This window comes from Hyaloscypha bicolor (genome assembly GCF_002865645.1).
Source record: "Hyaloscypha bicolor E unplaced genomic scaffold K444scaffold_206, whole genome shotgun sequence".
In the NCBI taxonomy this organism is placed as follows: domain Eukaryota; kingdom Fungi; phylum Ascomycota; class Leotiomycetes; order Helotiales; family Hyaloscyphaceae; genus Hyaloscypha; species Hyaloscypha bicolor.
The window spans coordinates 262,948-281,547 of NW_020194708.1; the positions used below are offsets into that span (position 1 = coordinate 262,948).

Consider the following 18,600-nt stretch of genomic DNA (forward strand, 5'->3'; position numbering starts at 1 on the left):
GAGGGCTTTGATGAAACTTACGCTAGAATAACCGATGAGAGCAGGGGGCTCGTTTTAGTTGAGTAGTTATAGTTTTGAAATTGTTGTTGAAAGGAAGAGAAGCGAAAGTCAAGTGGAGTCTTGGGTTTGAGGGAACGGGCCGAAACGGGCGCGTACTAGAAATTGTGAATTCACCTGGGTGGAAATGTGAGGGTGTTCGAGTTTGCGTACCATTAGTCGACCTTGTCCGGCGTTGATTGATCAATAAAGATCTGAGGATGCAGTTCTGCCTCACCCTCGAAACAAGAGGTTTAAGCTCCGGACCCAAGCAGAGCATATCTACTTTTAAATCAATTGTGCGGAGAGCGTCCTCCACTTCTATTGTCTTCGAGGAAAAGCGAGCTTGACATTGGTCGGAGCAACTCGTCAACGTCTCAGTCAGAGTGGGCCAGCAATACTTATTCATACGAGAACCACCCCTCAAACTCTCACAAACCGACACGTCTTTTTCACCTGAGCAAACTCTCAGCTAGCACCTGAATGAGTCCCAGTGTAGCCTTTACTCCTTCCTCAATATCGCCTTTTTCTGGCAACGGCGGGACATGCATGAACACCACAGGCGCGTCTATCCTCCTCTTCCAAGAGTACTCTAAGCTGGTATAGTACACAAAGCCACACACATAATTCCCAACATCATCGGAAGTCCTCAAGTTTACATCCTTTCCAACCTGGGCACGCCACTTCACTAAAACATCTTCAAGATCAAACGATGATTCTAAATGTGGAGGACTCATTCCCCACGCTTTCTTAGTCTCGCTTTTGTTGAACACCTTTCGATCGTTGTCTGGATATTGATTATATCCATCTCTCTCAGCTCCTTTCTCGATTGCGAAATATGTTCTCTCAACTGCAAGGCCGATGTGGACCACGACATCTGGTTTATGTTCCTCGAGAAGCTTTGGAGCGACGTCATACAAGTAGTGATACGACGCTTTTGGCGCTTCTGGTGGCGTAATGATTTGGATATTCAGCCAATTGTGGTTAAGGGTAGAGGGCAAGTGGGAGACAATCTCCCACGATGGGTTGATTTTGATGTCTTGAAATGCCTTACGTTCATTAACCTCGCAACCTTTGGTAAGATGAAAAGTACAAGATACTGACCCCAAAGCCAGTTACATGAACTGTCACTTTGTTTTCGTCCCCGTCCTCTTCCGTCATTCTCGGAGAATTAAGAGTCAGGAGACTCACACAAGATTGCTTCGTGACGGCCTGGAAGAAATACGTGAGAGCAGTTTGTTTTAAGTTTTGGGTTTAGGACTGAATCTATGATCTTGGAAAAGTGTTTAATCAATGAAGGAATCAATCGAGAGGGAGTGAGGTGGAGCCTGACACAGGGGCTGTAAGCGGCCGCTGCTAGGCCTGTTACGGGCTAGCGCGGTGGTGGACATCCTAGATTTTCTCCTCCTCCCAAATATACCAACAGAAAGTATTGAAAACACCTGCATCCAACAACAGAAGCCGAAGTCACAAGAAGCCAGAAAAGCCATTAGCGATACAACGTTTTTTTGACTTAGCTCCACCATGAGCAAATACGTCCGGCAAGAGAAATCTCAGCGAAAGCACCCTATCATCTCAAGCTCCACCTCCATCATAAAAGCCCCTGTGGTTCCGACAGCTCCAAAGGAGCGTCCAGGATGGAAGGGACCTGGCTTCACCAAGAAGGCACGGAAACAACCTCCTCCTGCCCCAACCCCGTCAACATCCACAGTTCTAAATTTTCAGCACAATGACCTCCCAATCGAGCTCCAACAATTGCTTCTAAACATATTCCGGACAGCATTTCCAATTTGTCAAGACTACAGCGCGTTGAAACCGACATTGCGGGAAATTAAGGAAGCGCTCTTTGAAAGAGACTTTGAGCGAGCATTGGGACGTCTGGACTGGATGGAAGCGTACGTCGTGAGATGGAGTCCGAGTCGGGCGCTGTGTTATGCGGCTGTTCTTTTGGGGGTGTTTGAAGAGTTCGGGGAAGAACTGTGGGTCCAGAGTATGTTTCAAGGTCCAGAAAGCGACATTCAAAGGCCTTCCAAATCTCCTGGGCCGACTCCACGTCCCTTGAAAGCTGTTTGCTTTGGAGGCGGAGCTGCTGAAATTATGGCTTTCGGGGCTATCCTACGACATATCTTGACCACGGAATCAGCCTCAGGCTCAAACGGTACGAATTCTCTCTCGAGATCGGAGTTTCACCGCCCGGTACTACAGCTCCAAGTCGTCAATTCAGCAAATTGGACACCCATAATAAACTCGTTACGGTCCGGACTCACGACACCACCTACACTCTCCAAATACGCAAGTGCGAGCGCTCAAGCAAACAACGCGCCCTTCCTCTCCCCTGACGTTCTCAATATTTCCTTGCAACGGTGCAGCCTCCTTGAAGCAAGCCAGGAAGATCTTGACTGTATGGTCGGTGGAAAAGCGGTGCTCATCACAGTCTTCTTCTCAATCAGCGACCTTTGGGCCTTATCTGTTGTGAAATTCACGGCGTTCCTCCTCAAATTGACACTTGCAACCCCAAAGGACTCCTTGCTCTTGATAATAGATGGGCTCGATTCATCTGCAGAAATTACACTGGAGAAGGATGATCAAGGCAAAGAGAGGAAGGCATATCCGATGCATTACCTGCTAGACATGGTCTTACTGGAGAAGCAGCTTCTAAGTTTAATGGATAACAAGCCGGCTTGGGAAAAGCTGCTTGAAGACCAGAGCAGGTTGTTCAGGGTAGCGGGGCAACTCAAGTATTCCATCGGTCTTGAGAATATCAAGTTCCAAGTGCATTTATTCAGGAAGCTATGAGTGATAGAACAGGTCATGGGGCGACGGTCTTACGATTAGAGTCAAGAAACCGGAGACATTTAAGCAACCCAATGCACATCAATCCTGGAATTGCAAGAAGGAGAGTAAGAGGCTGAAATCGGTGAAGTTGGGGAGGAGTCCCTGAAGCGATGGTCCACACATCCAGCAGGGATGGTACAGAACCCTGCCAGCGATTCCGAAGTGGGATGGTGGCAACAGTGAGATTTCTCGATATCTGCCCCCAACTTTTCCCACCACTTTCACTTACCAAGTTGAACACCAATGCAGAAGTCCCATGCTTATCATAGTTACACATGCGGTGTGACTTGTATGTATCGTGAGCTGGATGCATGCGCCATTCTTCTCGACCTTCGCAAAGGACAGGACTGTTCTTCCAACACGAGAGTTTGTAGTCAGATTGCCTGATTTATACTTTAAGCCTGCAGCCACTCAGGCTTCTCCAAATTGCCAGTAAATCATATCTAGCTCCTTCCATTATCCAGCGTCCCGAAAGGGCGAAGTTTCGCCTTATACCCCTGTAGTAATGCCGCAATAGTAATGCCGACAACCTTAAAAAACCACCTGGCGCCTCCCCCACGGCGCCGATGTGGACAGAACAATGTATGAGTTAACGCTACTCGGCGGCCGAAATACTATCAAGGGATAGATGCCAGGGTACTCGTATAAGTAGGTGTACATAATATCCCTTCTTCGTATATTGCCAGTTTCTCAGACGGCAGGGGTTCGGTTTTGACATCAGGGTTTCCAAGCGGGAGCACCCATATGCGCATCAAGTCTTCTGCTTTATACTTCCATCTTGCATCTTCACATGAGGACATATGGAATTTCCATGCATAATAAATAATGCATATTGCTAGGCCTTGAATCGTGCTCTCCGTCTGTGAGTATTTGCGTCGTGAATCTCGCTTCTGCACAAGTCTGCCCCCATCTCGTATCACTACCTTCCTGTCTGGGAATCCCATGCATCTCAGCGACTAACAACGCATCAACGGTCTTCCTTATTGTCTCTCAGCTATTGAATGACAATGGATAGTCGTCGCACAAAGTCGCCGTCCTATTTGGGGCCTTTCCACAATTTCCACAAACATCGCCACTCAGGTCCTCTCAGTCAACCCTCTTTACGGTGCGCTCTGGATGCTATTCCATGCCAAGTATATGCAGCAGTGTCATCGTTTACTTTCCTCGTCTCTTGGACGGGAAGGCAGAAGGTTATCGGATTACTGACAGCGGCCATTCAAAACGACTACAGTCAGGGAATTTAGCTGCGAGTTATAAGAGCAAACGCTTCACAGAAGAGAGTCGCCCTCGATCCATTGAGGCAGTTCAGGCTTATACACAAGACTACCTAGTAGGCCACGGATCATGTCCGTGCTTTTCGGTCGCCTGAAATCGTTACTGTTGTTCACAATTTCTGTTTTGCGAACCATGTTGATCTTGCTTTCTTTCACATTGGCTACGGTCGTATCAGCTGTAGTTCCTGGCCAGACAAGGTCAACGTTTGAAAATGCGTTCCTTATCCAGCTTGAATCTGCACCAGAATTGAAGGACTTGCCACGAGATGCGAGAAATCATGTGGCAACTTTTCAGAAACGTGCAACCTCAATAGACTATTTCATCCGACATGAGTTTCATAATTCAGACATATTCCTGGGCCTGTCGATTCAGATGAATGGAAATCAAACGCAGGGAGAGGTCTATCGACTGCTCCATGGTATTGGAGGCGTTGTTGGAGTGTCGAGCGTATCAGCAGTCCGAATCCCCGCTCAACAAGCATCTTCCAAAGTCGACCCTATCTTTCACACTCATATCCGCCATCACTACCGTCTGTGGCTGACAGCAGCAAAGCGAAACTCGAATCTGCTCTTGAGATGGGCGGTGTGGATAAACTCCACCGACGTGGTATCAAAGGCAAAGGCATCAAGATAGGGATTATCGATACGGGCGCTGACTACCGACATCCTGATCTTGGGGCAGGCTTTGGACCAGGTCATAAAATTGCTGGAGGCCATTCTTTTGTCTACGACAATGGAACGCTTGGCGAAGGGCCTGATACATTTATATCTTGCTACGGAGGAGGTCATGGCACTCATGTAGCCAGTTTGTGGTTTTCTCCTTTTCTCAGAATTCGACTGATCTTTCAGGAATCATTGGAATGGACAGCGTTCCTAGCAGCTTTGATATTACTGGAGTTGCCCCTGAAGCATCTATCTACATGTACAGGGCCTTTGATTGTAATGGTCGCGCTGGAAGCGATACAATCGTGGCCGCTATGTCAAAAGCTCAGGAAGACGGCGTGGACATTGTCAGCATGTCACTTGGAATCGGTCCAGCTTCTTTCAGTGGAGCGGTGGATCCTTTGGCTGCCATCACCAAAACTCTAACAAACGCCGTTATTGCTGTCATCGTCGCGCAGTCAAATGCTGCCAACGAGATTGGAAGGGCCAAGAATGATCTGTACACGGAAGAGTGGCCAAGTACGGAATCTACGGCGCTTGCTGTTGGTGCGATTTCAAACACATATTTTCCGGTTGTGTACCCAGCAGTTGATTTATCTGGCGCAACTCTGCGATACGCCAGTGTGTATCCTCTCGATTTCTCCAATGGTGCAGATGTTCTGCTTATTAGCGATGGGTGCGATTCGGAATCGTGGAACGACGCCCTTCAAGTGATCACAAACATCAGCGAAACGATCATTGCTTTCCAAGTTTACGACAACTGCAAATCTTCTCAGAGAACTATGGAGCCGGCGGTGGATATTCACACTACAAATTAAAGTTCAGCAGCTCCAGCTTCAGTAGTAGCCAACAGCCAGGTGGTGGATTGATGGATTACTACTCGAGCTTTGGGCCGACATGGCATGACTACAACTTGAAGCCCCAGGTCTCTGCACCAGAAGGCCATATTCTCTCAACCTGGCCTCTGGGTCCACTTGGTGGATATGCAATTCTCTCTGGAATATCCATGGCAACGCCTTATCTTGCCGCTTCATACGCACTCGTCAAGACTCAGTTTCCTAAAGCCAGCATAGCGGAAATCACTACTCGATTACAGATTAATGCCAAACCTCTTCCGTGGATCTGGAATAGCAACATGCTCTCGGCCACGTATCAACAAGGAGCTGGATTGGTGGATGTTTTCAACGCAATTTACTCAGACAGTACAATACAAAAGCGCGCGGCGTTGAAAACCGTCCATCTGCCAAAATGCGAGGAACACCAAAATCGCTACGTTCAGAAAATTACACCAAATCTCAATGGAACGCCCGACACTCTTCAAAAGTGCTTTATGTAATAGAAAAGAAGCAGATCTAACTTTGGCGAAATTTTTATAATAATAGAATATAATGCGGAATTATGAGAATTTTTGAAATGCGAGCGTTAAAATTGCGCCCGTCCTCGCTTATCGAGTTGGACGGATTTCAATGCCGCGCGCTTTTGTATCTCCGGGACAGTTGAAGATTTCTGACAACAGCAAAACAAGTTACGGGGCTGCGAGCATCACTATCGAAAACAAATCAACAAAGTCAAAGACATATACACTCTCTCACATCGGTGCAGGCTACTCAGACTACTATCTTCAATATGCCGAGCCAAGTCAACAGCCCCTCTACGGAACCGCCACCTTCCCAACACCGACAGTAAAAATTAGAGCCGGGCAATCAACTAAAGTGTCTTTCTCTATCTCTCCACCCTCAGGCGTAAGACCATCTAGCCTTCCCGTTTTTGACGGGTTCATCACCGTCACGGACTCCGACCAGTCAGCCTTCTCGATCCCTTATGTGGGCCCACCCTACTCGTTGTTCAACACACCTTATATCTACACCTCACCCACAAGTTTCGGCGTCCAGTTGCCCAGCTTATATGGCTACAACGCTGATCAAAGTAACATTACATACGACATAGGTCTCCTCGAAGTCGTCGTTTCCTACGGCTTCGGCGGCGCAGTCCCAACACTTCAATGGACGACGGAATTTTCTATCTCCATCCTGCCCGCCAACACCAATATAAAGCCTGATCACTATGGATTTAACCAGTCAATCCAGTATCCGTATATTCCTTCAGCCTTTGCACCGAATTCGACAGTGTTCAGGCATCCGAATTTTGGGACGCTGATTAATGACACGGGGTTGATGTGGCCAGAGAATAATGCCCCGTTTGACTCGGATACGAGTGTTAAGGGGGGTAATGGGGTGCGTTGGAAGGTGGGAAATGGGGATTATAGGTGGTTTGCTGCAGTATTGAGGTGGGGCGGGACGAGTGGGAGACAGGAGGATTATGATACTTGGTTGGGGCCTGTGATTAGATTCGTGAACGGGACCAGTGGGTAAATCCAATTAAGTGGTAAGTCTTAGGGAGTTGATCTCTACTTTTCCCAGATCAAAGGTGTTTGTTATCATTCGTTTGAAGATTTCTCGATGCTTAGAATTAGAGCATCACAAGTCGCTCAGAAATCTTTCCATTTCAACCCACTTCAAATCAGGAATTAACTGATACGTAACTTGGTTATACATGTGAGACAATCCAGGAACCTTGTATTCATTGGAGTCGAGAGAGGCGCTGGACGAAGCACCGTTGACTACGTATTCCATGAATACCGTGGTTCGCGGCCGTGCGGGCCTCCTGATTCAGGTGCATCTCGCTAAGAGAGATTGCAGAGGCGTTGTAGCCTGGACATGTAGGCATCTAAGGTGGATATTGCAGCTATGCCATTGACTGTGATCGTAGAGAGTGAGAAACCGGAGGATTGAGGTACTTCTGAGATTTTTTACAACTGGAGACACCAAAATATGAACGGCGTGCTCGGTGGGCTGTGCGGCTGTGCTTGAAGTGGCGGAAGCCACTCGGGCGCCTGTCTCCAACGAGGAAGCCTTGCTTCTTGCTTTTCTCGACTTAACAACGAAAGTCCCCGGAGGAAAATGCAGGGCTGATGAACTCCGCAAAACAAATCCTTTCAAGCTCTCGTTATCACAACACTGTAAATTGCTGATTATCAACCATCATGTTACATTCGCCATTTCCTTTTCACTTGATAATTTCAGTATTCTCGACAGTTGGCGCGTTGGTTTTTGCTAGTCCAGCTATATTGACTCAATCAGCTTTGTTGATCCGTCCAAAATGGAACACCAAGGCAGCTGCGACCAGATATCAAGTTAGCTTCGCTTCCCTCACACGTACCAAGGTTGCTCCTCGAACAAATGCGCCAAGCCCAGTACCCACAACCTCACAGCAGACAATGAAAACAGCAACCTTTATCCTAAGCTCAAGTATAATCAGTACATTTGATTCACAAGTTTGTGGATTCTTTGAAATTTCTGTTCCGGGCACGAGTTGGCCCACGAATGTATATGGTGAGAAATAAATGCAGGCAGATCATTGTTAACATTTGCCAAACAGGGCTGATCCTCTATGCTGTGGCTAGAAATTCTTCAGTGCCAGAGCACTTGGGTTCCTGATGCCAACAACTACCCATTCACTGCTGACGGTTACCCCCGAACCCCTGGTAACAGCTGTACGAGTCAGGGCTTCTATCTTTGTTGTGCGAGTGCCGCAACTTGCCCAGTGGTTTTCACTGGTTGTAAAGAGGTTACTGTATATTCGAGTACGAGAACTGTATTGGCAACCGACAGCTGGGATTACGACTTTAATATCCTCTACACCACTACTGAAGTTGTTCCATGGACTTCTCTCGATACCTCATCTCCTGATCCGAACATACTGACCTGGTAACTGCAAACCAAATCAAGCTGAAGGCTTTTCAGTTTACTTTCGCTGACTATATGCAGCGAGGCTCCTGGTGGTGGTTGCATGACCTTCTATCTCCATTCAAGCATCACGGCATACCATTGTACACTTCTGCCTTCGAGTGGACCCACGCCAGGACTTGCATGGGGTGGTGGAACAATATTCACGACGACCGGCAGCATTCTCAAAGACTTCAATGACCTCAAAAGCGAATACTCGGGGTCTACTATAGATCTCGATGGCGGGCCTACAGTGTATAGCTCGAAGCTCCCTCCATATGGGTACAGCAGCGATTTCAACGCCCACATGGCTTTGATGCTCTGGCCAAAGACTGTTGATGCTCCGGGGTGTGTTAATTCCTTGACTTCAGCCTGTCCCGAAGTCAATTCAGCCGCCGCATATTGCTGGTCTCATCCCTTTCTACCTGGACCTGTTGAATGTTTCCGTTCTGAAATGATCACTAACTCTTGCTCCGACGTTTGCAGAGCAGCTGGCGATAGCAACTCCTACCGAAATCTCATCTTGGAACTTTGCAACACTGCACGCTTTAAGAAGTCCTGGCCTCCGTTACGTGCGTACTTGGTTCCGTGGAGTTGGCAGGTTGTCCCGGACTCAACCCGATCGTCAGAAATGATATGTCCTTCCACTACTGCGAAGCTCGGCTCCTTTGCTCTGATCAACATATTAGTAGGATGTTCAAGCTTGGTGCTTGGCCGACGGACCATCGTGCAAAAATTCACATTCGGCTTCCTTGGCAAGCTGGGGTCGCCACACTGGGTTTTCATGTCCATCCTGATTGTGACCCTAAATCTGATCGCCAACGTTGTCAACGCGCTTCTTCTACGCCGTGTACCGGGATTCTCGAACGTCCCAATCACTTCCTTGATCATCTTCTGGGTTTCTCGGCCTCGTCTGGCTTGGTTGGCTACATGCTTGGCGAATTTCGAGAGAGAGAAGGGCATGTATTTCTCGGCTGCTGCTTCGGCTTTCCTGACAGAAATTATACTCCAAACAATTGGCGCTGCGTATATTGGTCAGGCTGTGTATTTTGGCTCCGTCAATGGTATGTACAAGATACGTTCTCAGACTCTTGACGAGACGTCATATAAAGGTGCTGCCAGATTGTTTTATGGGGGTGCTGTTTTATGGATGGCAAGTGTGGGTATATTTTATGTTTATGTCTTACTTGTTTTGGGGGTGGGAAATGTTTTAGTTTCGGCCTTGAAGAGAAGCTTGAAATGGCTCTTCGCAAAACTTGAGAGAGTACACAAGACTTTCATTTCAGCTACGAAAAGGGTCACTCTAGCCTTGAAGCGACGCCGGAAAGCTACCTCTCTTGTGCAAGAAGACGAGCAAGTAGAATCTAAGAACTGACTCGTGGAGATAGGGGGAACGACACTTGTTGAGCCCGATGGTGTTTCAAGAGCAGGTGATATGGATTGGATAGAGGCTTTGGAGAACATGGGCCTTAAACCTGATATTCTAACCCTCATTTCTGGATCTTTTGCCTTCCTGTTTCTACCCTGGATAGGGCAGTGGCTTTTCTGGGCAGGATTTGTTAAGTTTTATGCGGATTGGTGAGTCCCTTTGTACATTGAAGTCAATTCATTCCTGTAAGTAAATTGACTTAACTGACCTGAGTGCTCAAGGTATTGCCCGCCCGCTATTTGGAAAATGACTGCGGTGTGGAGTTTCTTCTCTTCGTTGGGTATGTTCTCGCCATTTCCTTGGGTTCACTTCGTTGACAATTTAAGGCCTCTTCCTTGGGTCTTCTCAATAGTGTTTAATTATTTACAAATTGGGTTTCTTGGAGAAAATATCACTTCCCTGATTTTGTTCGGAACCATGGGTTGAATCTAAGATGAGTTATAACTAAAAGTAAGATTTTGACCTGTCAAAGCAAAGTTTTAGTTACGCCCGGTGGGCTCGTGTGGCAAAAAACTTCGCCTCCTCAATCACCCTAACTACCCGCGTCGTCGACTCCCTTGATCTGACTGTTCTGACAGCAAACTAGGCTCTCGGGCCGAAGACGGAAACAAGAATGCGGACAATGGGGATGGTGAGGCAGACTTTGGTCTAGGATTTGGCAGGAACTTGAGGGGTGCATTCATGTAACCATTTTGGTGTGACAGTTGGAGGGTGTTGCCCTGGGAGTTGTCTCGGGAACAGAGAATGCCACTTGAGCCAATCACAACTCCTCTTTCGCGTGAACCTTCCTCTTCCCTCCATGCCCGACACTCCTCAACCTAAACATCTCCACCGAATGCCTCTTAACCTTGGCCGTCAGACTACCCCCTGCATTGATCTTGCCAACTTTCTTTCCCATCAGTCGCTCGTCCCTCTTTTTCAATCCCTCCTTGTAACTTATCTCTGTCGAATTGTACCAGTTCGCCTGCTTCCACAACTTCTCCACATCCTTCTCATCCGCATCCAAAATCTTCTGCGCAAGAGCATTATCCATACGGTTCCCCCACAAATCAAAGACTTCCCATTCCTCGTTGATCTGGGGTGCCGACCCTTCCGGTCCATCATGTAGGAAGATTTCCTCGAGACTGGCACTAATGCGGGCGTCTTCGCCAGCGGCATTTAGAAGGAGGACAACTTGGTCTCCTCCAGAAAGTCCTCCACTCCAGACTTGGATCTCTCCAACACCGTATTTATCTTTTGCGACGTTCAACTCACGGCGGACGCGGTACACCGAGTGGCCGACTGGATCTTGTGAGATGGCTATCACTGCGGGGTTGTTGAGGATGGTGAGGGATGCCGCAGACAAAGATCGGAGGTCATTGCCCATGAGCAGGGGCGACTTGAGGGCTGCCCAGAGGGAGAAGTGGGCTTTGTACTATAAACCGAGTTTTTCAGAAGGAATCAAAGGCAAGTTTTGGGGGAAATACCTCTTCGTCGGTCATCCCTCCATTTCCTACTTCTAGCATATCCAGGTCGTTCCATCCGCCTGGCTGTCCGCGGTCAACGTATGGGGCTACTTTGTTGATGATGTTCAAGACGGAGCAGTGCGTGCCTGGTGCGATACAAAAAGGGCTTGATGCATCGATGCAAGAGCACAGATCGTCTGGGCGGGAAAAGGAGTCATAGATATCGCCTGACATTCTCCAGGAGTTGGCGATCGACATCCCCCACTTGGAAAAGTTAACAGACAGACTCAGGCAATCTATAAAAAGCGGTTCAACGCACGGTATGGCTGTAATCCTCGCCCCAGTTGCAAAGACTGTACAGTATTGGTCGTCCAGTGGAATTTAACGCGTCCCACATGACTTTGTACCTATCGAATGACAGTTTGGGAGTACCAAATCGCCCCATATGGTAGCAATTGTCATATTTCAGATAGTCAACACCCCAGCCCGCAAAGCTCTTCGCGTCATTTTCTTCCCAGTCCAGGGATCCAGCTGAATTATATATTAGTCAACATATCCTTGCTTTGAATGAGCTAGGGGACCTGCCATATCTCGCACATGTCATCTCCCCGGCGCTAGAATACATGCCAAAAAGAAGTCCTTGTCGATGTAGCTCTTCAGCCACAGCAGACATCCCACTGGGAAATTTCTCTAGATCCTCCTCGAGGAAGCCTTCTTCGTCTCGCCCACGAGACCAGCAGTCATCTAGCACAACGTAGTTATACCCGACATCTCGTAGACCTGAGTCGACGAGCTTCTTTGATGTGTCGAGGAGGAGGGATTCAGAGACGTCACAGCCCAGGGCGTTCCAGTTATTCTAGTGATATTAGATATGAAGATGGAAAAGTGGGAGAGCATGATCGACTTACCCATCCCATCTGAGGGGTTCTTGCTAAACCATTATTTACGCCCGCTGCATGACCGGTGAAAAGGGCAAGTGCAAATGCAAGGTGCAGAGCTGCCATGGCGACAACGAGAAGCGAGGGGTTTGAGCTTGTGAACTTCGAGGATTTGAAAATTCAGCGGCTAGCAACGAGGAAAAGGATGGTGAGAGAAGTGGCTGCAGCTATGGGTGAGGGGAATAGAGTTGAAGTACTCTTGATTGTATGCTCGAGGCGATCGTCGATCACATTCGAGGTTGGAAGGCGTGCAGAAACAGCGAGAAAAATGGAGATGAGCAGAGCTTTGGTGGGGTCTCGCGTCTCGCAAGTCCACCCACCCCGCGTTTCTTAACCCCAAGAGGAGATAGCAGCAGGTTCCCACTGAAGGGCAGCGGACTTGAGCATCTCTCATTGGACCTCAATCCCGACACTGGCAGCATCGCGGGAGGCACCGAAGAGTTGTGCCACTTGGCATGCTTCGGTACAGTATAGAACTATCACAAAAGCCTTCCCAGATGCATCAGAGGCTGCTGCGTAGGTTCGGTCCACCAGGTCCTACGTGCCGATGAATTGATGCATGCGGTCCCCACCCTTGTGGTGGAATTGACGATTTTTCATTCGTCGTCATAACCGCCTCTTGCTCGCGTCTTCTAGAAATGGCTGGGAGGAGAAGGTTCGTTCCGAGCGGCAATTGACGGGATTAAGTAAGGTTAGTGGCGGGTTTGAAGCGGAATTGAGCCCCTATTATTGGCTCCTCGCTTCACACGGGCAGCGCCACTACTTTCATCGCAACTCACCCAAGCCTGAAATCCTGAAATCCTGAACATCCAAGTGCAATCTCTCGGATGCTTGCCATGCCGCCATGCCTCGATAGGAAAGCTCCCCAGATTCTGGGGCAATTCCCGGCGTTGAGGAAGCTTGTCATTCCACTCGAGCCGGCTCAACCCTGCCCCTGAATCCCCCGGACTTTTTTATTTATTTTTTTAGCAAGGGAAGAGGCGGGGAAGTGAGGGCGAGAATGTGGCCGGTGCCACTTAGAGTTTGTGTCCCGCGCCTCCAGCCAAGCCAACTTCAACGTGAAGCTATATAGAGCAACGATGGACGACTGACTATATAACTATGCTGCTCGTCCCCCATTCCATGACTCTAACTCCCCATCGCAGCATCATCATCTTGATACTGAGTCAAGATCTTTTCTCCACCGCCATTCTTCGAGCATCGGCTCTTCACTTCGCTTCAAAGCCTGCACAATGGAGGAGAAAAACTTCAACAACTTATCCAAGGAGGTGACTCCCAATCGCCTCGAACTCGAAGATGTCAATCTCGACCTCAAGATGCGCGGATCCAACCTCAACAATGCCGCCAGGGAGGGTGCTGAGCTTGAGCATCACCTCTCGCCTTGGCAGGCAATGAAGGCATACCCAATGGCAATCTTCTGGGCCGTTCTTGTATCCATGTGCGTCGTCATGGAAGGCTACGACACAATTCTCATCGGCAACTTCTTCGCATACCCCTCCTTCGCCAAGAAGTATGGGACGTACTTCCCGAATGTTACCACGAATGATGGATACCAGTTGACTGCTGCGTGGCAAGCTGGTCTTGGAAACGCTTCTGGGGTTGGTGCCTTTTTCGGTGTTCTCCTGAATGGTTACTTGGTTGGCATCTTCGGACAGAAGCGTGTGCTCCTCGGCTCTCTCATCGTCCTGTCGGCATTTATATTTTTGACATTCTTCGCCCCGAACATCCAGGTTTTGACAGCAGGCGAAGTCCTTTGCGGTCTGCCTTGGGGTGTCTTCGCTACCATTGCTCCTGCCTATGCTTCGGAGGTCTTGCCGCTTTCTCTGAGGGTTTACCTGACTTCCTACACAAATATGGTATGTCTGAGAACATTCTCCCGTCCAAGCCATGGTTCTAACAATCCCACAGTGTTTCATCATTGGTCAGCTCATCGCGGCTGGTGTTCTCGATGGCTGCCTTAAGATCACAAGTCAGTGGGCCTACAGAATTCCATTCGGTAAGTTTCGCCTACATTTCTCTTTTTTATTCTCACAAGCTGACTTCATCCGAGCAATTCAATGGACATGGCCAGCGTTCCTCTTCCCCATCCTCCTCTTCGCTCCCGAGCCGCCATGGCATCTTGTCCGCAAAGGCCGCCTCGAAGAAGCGGAACATTCTCTGAAACGTCTCGTCCGCTCCTCCGCCGGCATCGACACCAAAGAGACTCTCGCCATAATCGTGCACACCAACAACCTCGAACAAGAGCTCTCAACCGGCACATCCTATATGGACTGCTTCAAAGGCCCCGAGCTCCGTCGCACAGAAATTGCCTGCGTTACCTTCGCTGGCCAGGTCCTTTCCGGCAGCACCTTCGCCTACAACTCCACCTACTTCTTCCAGCAAGTCGGGCTCTCCTCAGACTTGACCTACAAGCTCAACACTGGTGGAACCGGAATGGCGCTCTTCGGAACCCTTGTCGCTTGGTTCGCGCTCATGCCGTATCTCGGTCGACGAACGATCTACCTCTGGGGCATGTTCACCATGGCCACGATCCTCTTCGTGATCGGTATCCTGAACGTCAAGACACAAGAGCATGGCATTGGCATGACGCAGGCAGTACTCACGCTTGGCTGGACATTCACTTTCCAACTTTCCGTCGGGCAACTAGGCTGGGCTCTTCCCGCTGAAATGGGCTCCACCCGCTTGAGACAAAAGACCGTCTGTCTGGCTCGAAACGCGTACTACGTCATCTCCGTCATCTCGGGAGTCCTTGAACCGTACTTTATGAACCCGACAGAGTGGAATTTGAAGGGTTATACGGGGTTCATCTGGGGCGCGACTGCATTCTTGACCTTCGTGTGGGCATACTTCCGCTTGCCGGAGACGAGAGGACGCACATTTGGGGAGCTGGATATTCTGTTTGCCAAGAGGGTGCCAGCTAGGAAGTTTGCGGACTACGATGTTAGTGGTATTGAGGGTGCAGATGTCAGTGAGGTTGCGAGGAAAGTATCGGAGGCTGGGTTCTAACTTTTGGGCGAGTGACGCGAAGATGATGCGCCAAGGAGCTGAACACTTCAAGTTTTCATTGTTTACGCAAGGAAAATCCATGAAAGAATTAAACTATTTCAGTATTTTACATATCCGACTTCGGCTCTTCAGTTCACTTCATGAATCCGAAAAGTTGCGGGTTCAAGGTTGTCAAGTGTTATCATCCCTGTAAGTGAGACTGCCTCGGAAAGCGGGATCAGGGGGCCAGCTTCGCTTAGCTTCCACTCTATTCTTCGGCGTCCATTCTTTACGGCAACATGGATTCTTCCTTTACTTCTGTGAGTCTACTTAGAGGAAGCTGAGCAGGAGAGGAGTGACATGGACACGGGCATATGGCGCTGCGTAAGGGTTACGAAAGGCGATGGTGCCAACAGAAAGTCACAAACTAAGCACACTTGTCTCCGAATTCGTCCCTTCCTCCTAGCTTCCAGCTCAGCCCTCTCACTCGCAACCGCAGGGACAACCGTACGCATACTCCCCTCCAGCTCAGCCGCTCTCCTCCGCCTCTGCACGTCCATTTTCTCGTCGCCATTCAACTACCCTTCCATCGCAGGCTTGTCAAAAATACCTGAGGCATCTATACCGGTATCGATACTGGATGGTATTAGTCAGGTATCGCAAGGAATCGATAGTATCGAGACCAGAATCGATTCTTACCCCAAAAATTAACTCTTTCTTTTATTATTTGTATATAACTCCATTCATTTCTAGTCTTTCTATGAAAATAATTACTTACTATTATTAATAAAAGTTAATAAAATCTTAAATTTAAAATAGCCCTCGTATTTGGAGAATTAAGTCCCGTATTCGTATTTCTTATCAAGACGCTAAATATATAAGCAAGCCTCACGAAAATCTCAAAAGCTCATTTTTACTTAAAATAGCCGCATTGAGATGAGTTTTAGTCTAAAATATAAGATAAGTAGCTAAATAGAAAGCCTAAATTATGTAGAATATTTGCGCTACTAAAAGTTTTCTTATAAGAGAAGTGGTTCTAAAATTAATTGTAATCAAAGGGGGGAATTGGGTTCCGGGAATCGATACTGGTATTGATACTATCGATACCTGACCATTCTGGCATTGATACCGGAAATTAAGGAATTTTTGCCAAGCCTGTTCCATCGTAACTAGGGTTGGCTGGTTGTATTATTACCCGTAATAATGTAAAAAGCTTTACCTTTACGGTATGTAAGAAGCTTTTATTATTATAGCACGTACATCTATATATATATAGATTAGAAGGTTTAATTAGCCCATTCCAGGGCGTCAAAATCGAAGCTATTCAGGAAATCGTTTACCTATACAGGGCCCTCCTGCTCCTGCCTTGTAATTATATCCTTATTAATTACTTGCTGGGCTTTAGTAATATTAATTTCCTCCTGTCTTCTCTTCCCTAATACCAATATAGGAATTATAGATTGAAATAAGCCTTGAAAGTACTCTGCTATTATTAAATTATCCTCTAAATTAAGCATAATATCTTATATAGTATCTTTATCAAGTATAATTCTCATATTCTTTTATAATACCCGAATATTAATATATATAAAGGAGAGCTTATTAAGTACTTTAATTAATAATTGATTTTGTGATTTCGTATAAAGGAGGTTCATAACTAAGAAGGCTTATTCGGAGGCTATAGAATTCGCAGTAGTATTAAGGAATTAAAGGGCAATTGTGGCTAGGCTTTTATTAATGAATTACTAGTAAATTTTAGTAAAGCCTGAGAATTAAAAAATATATTACTTATATAAAGGTACTAGAATATCTTCTTATTTTCTATATACTTCTAATAATAATTTACAGGGTAAAAATCGCTATCTTGATAGATATAATTAATAAAGGCATTTACTATTTCTAAACTACTATATTTGTCTAGAAACTCGGAAACCTTTTACTAGCTTAATTATAGAAACTAATTAAATCTAGTATGATTTTTGGGACTAAGTAAGTATACCAGGAAATAGTAAACTTGTACTTGCCTCTTAAATCGACTATTCTAATTATAGGTCTTATAATCGAGATACTTTCGAATATTATATATAAAGGCAAAGTATATAAGATTAGCAAATTTTTCAAAATATACTCAAATTTCTATCTAATAAGGATATACTATACTAATTATACTATAGGTTAATTTAGATATCTTTTACTTTTTATAAATAACCTCAAAAAGGTCTCTTATTTGCCTTAATTTGAACCAGAAGTTCTCGCTTTATATTAAGGCTATAACTTTCTTTATAGTAGCCTTTAATTTATTAACTTATGAATTATTTATATAAAGCTTTAAAGCTCTCTTATTTTATAAGATAGACTAAATTAAATAAAACTATAGCTAATTAGTTAGGGATATTATTTAATTAGGGCCGATTCTCTAAACCTATCTATATGTGAGGCACGTAATAGCAGGGTGATGCACAAGTAGTCAAGGTAAGTAAGCTGCGGAGTGACGCTTGCAAGTGTAACTGATTCCAAGAGTTGATTCCAACAAAAGACTAATTGATGCCCCTTTCCAAAGCTAGGAGCGTCTCCCTATATGTTCCCTAGTGCTTAGCCAAGCCTGCGAAGCACTTTACTTAACTAGGAAACACGATCCCATGCGATCCGTACGATTCCGATCGCAAGCTTTACCTAAAATAGGAAACTAGATCCACGACATCTGACACCTGTCCATGCGCCATCACGTGTGCCCATTACACTATATATCCTATTTAGTATTCCCGGTAATAATTAAAGTAATTATTTTATTAAGTATTACTATTTGCTTTTATTATAAGATAGCTAATTAGAGTATTAATTTATATTCAAAGTATGAAATAATTAATTAGAAATTAAGCCAGAAGTTATAAAGTTTAGATAATATCTATACCTTAGCCTCCTTCCCAGGTTCTATAATATCCTTAATAATTAATTGAATTTTATAAGAATTATATCTAATACTAAAGACATATACTAAATCAGGATCTAATTTAAGCTTCGCCTAACTAGCTTGCTATATAGAACAGGTATCTATTAATAAAGACCCTAGCCTCTTGAGATCTTCTTATATAATATTCAGAGCCTTCTGCTTTATAGACTAAATAGTTATATTTGTAGTTATATTCTTGTTTTCTAAGCTCTTATTACTTCAAAAGTATAATATTTCCTTTATAATTACTAATATATTTT

The 18,600-nt window shown here is 46.3% G+C and overlaps 6 protein-coding genes across 6 annotated transcripts; 4 read left to right on the forward strand and 2 right to left on the reverse strand.

Moving 5' to 3' along the window:
• Nucleotides 1–488: 488 nt before the first annotated feature.
• K444DRAFT_549861 (peptidase C15, pyroglutamyl peptidase I-like protein) lies at nucleotides 489–1,197 on the reverse strand (the record flags this gene model as incomplete). Its single annotated transcript, XM_024876486.1, has 2 exons — nucleotides 489–1,085; nucleotides 1,141–1,197. The coding sequence occupies 2 exons, from the start codon at nucleotides 1,195–1,197 to the stop codon at nucleotides 489–491; spliced, it is 654 nt and encodes a 217-aa protein (XP_024726054.1).
• A 280-nt stretch (nucleotides 1,198–1,477) lies between these two features.
• On the forward strand, nucleotides 1,478–3,268 carry K444DRAFT_623087 (uncharacterized protein). Its single transcript, XM_024882235.1, has one exon. The coding sequence runs from the start codon at nucleotides 1,561–1,563 to the stop codon at nucleotides 2,830–2,832; it is 1,272 nt and encodes a 423-aa protein (XP_024726055.1). The 5' UTR covers nucleotides 1,478–1,560; the 3' UTR covers nucleotides 2,833–3,268.
• Nucleotides 3,269–4,721: 1,453 nt separating this feature from the next.
• Nucleotides 4,722–7,318, forward strand: K444DRAFT_671136 (subtilisin-like protein; the record flags this gene model as incomplete). The annotated part of the gene is made up of 4 exons (XM_024887720.1): nucleotides 4,722–4,950; nucleotides 4,995–5,429; nucleotides 5,585–6,010; nucleotides 6,411–7,318. 4 exons carry the CDS (start codon nucleotides 4,722–4,724, stop codon nucleotides 7,178–7,180), a joined length of 1,860 nt encoding a protein of 619 aa, XP_024726056.1. The 3' UTR covers nucleotides 7,181–7,318.
• A 940-nt stretch (nucleotides 7,319–8,258) lies between these two features.
• K444DRAFT_671137 (uncharacterized protein) lies at nucleotides 8,259–9,968 on the forward strand (the record flags this gene model as incomplete). The annotated part of the gene is made up of 3 exons (XM_024887721.1): nucleotides 8,259–8,575; nucleotides 8,636–8,941; nucleotides 9,080–9,968. The coding sequence occupies 3 exons, from the start codon at nucleotides 8,259–8,261 to the stop codon at nucleotides 9,966–9,968; spliced, it is 1,512 nt and encodes a 503-aa protein (XP_024726057.1).
• A 519-nt stretch (nucleotides 9,969–10,487) lies between these two features.
• On the reverse strand, nucleotides 10,488–12,886 carry K444DRAFT_658054 (glycoside hydrolase family 27 protein). Its single transcript, XM_024886215.1, has 5 exons — nucleotides 12,376–12,886; nucleotides 12,053–12,323; nucleotides 11,787–11,998; nucleotides 11,489–11,731; nucleotides 10,488–11,436 (listed from the first exon to the last, which is right to left on the reverse strand). The coding sequence occupies exons 1-5, from the start codon at nucleotides 12,469–12,471 to the stop codon at nucleotides 10,783–10,785; spliced, it is 1,476 nt and encodes a 491-aa protein (XP_024726058.1). The 5' UTR covers nucleotides 12,472–12,886; the 3' UTR covers nucleotides 10,488–10,782.
• Nucleotides 12,887–13,721: 835 nt separating this feature from the next.
• Nucleotides 13,722–15,411, forward strand: K444DRAFT_649085 (general substrate transporter; the record flags this gene model as incomplete). The annotated part of the gene is made up of 3 exons (XM_024885540.1): nucleotides 13,722–14,261; nucleotides 14,314–14,401; nucleotides 14,456–15,411. The coding sequence occupies 3 exons, from the start codon at nucleotides 13,722–13,724 to the stop codon at nucleotides 15,409–15,411; spliced, it is 1,584 nt and encodes a 527-aa protein (XP_024726059.1).
• Between the last annotated feature and the right edge of the window lie 3,189 nt (nucleotides 15,412–18,600).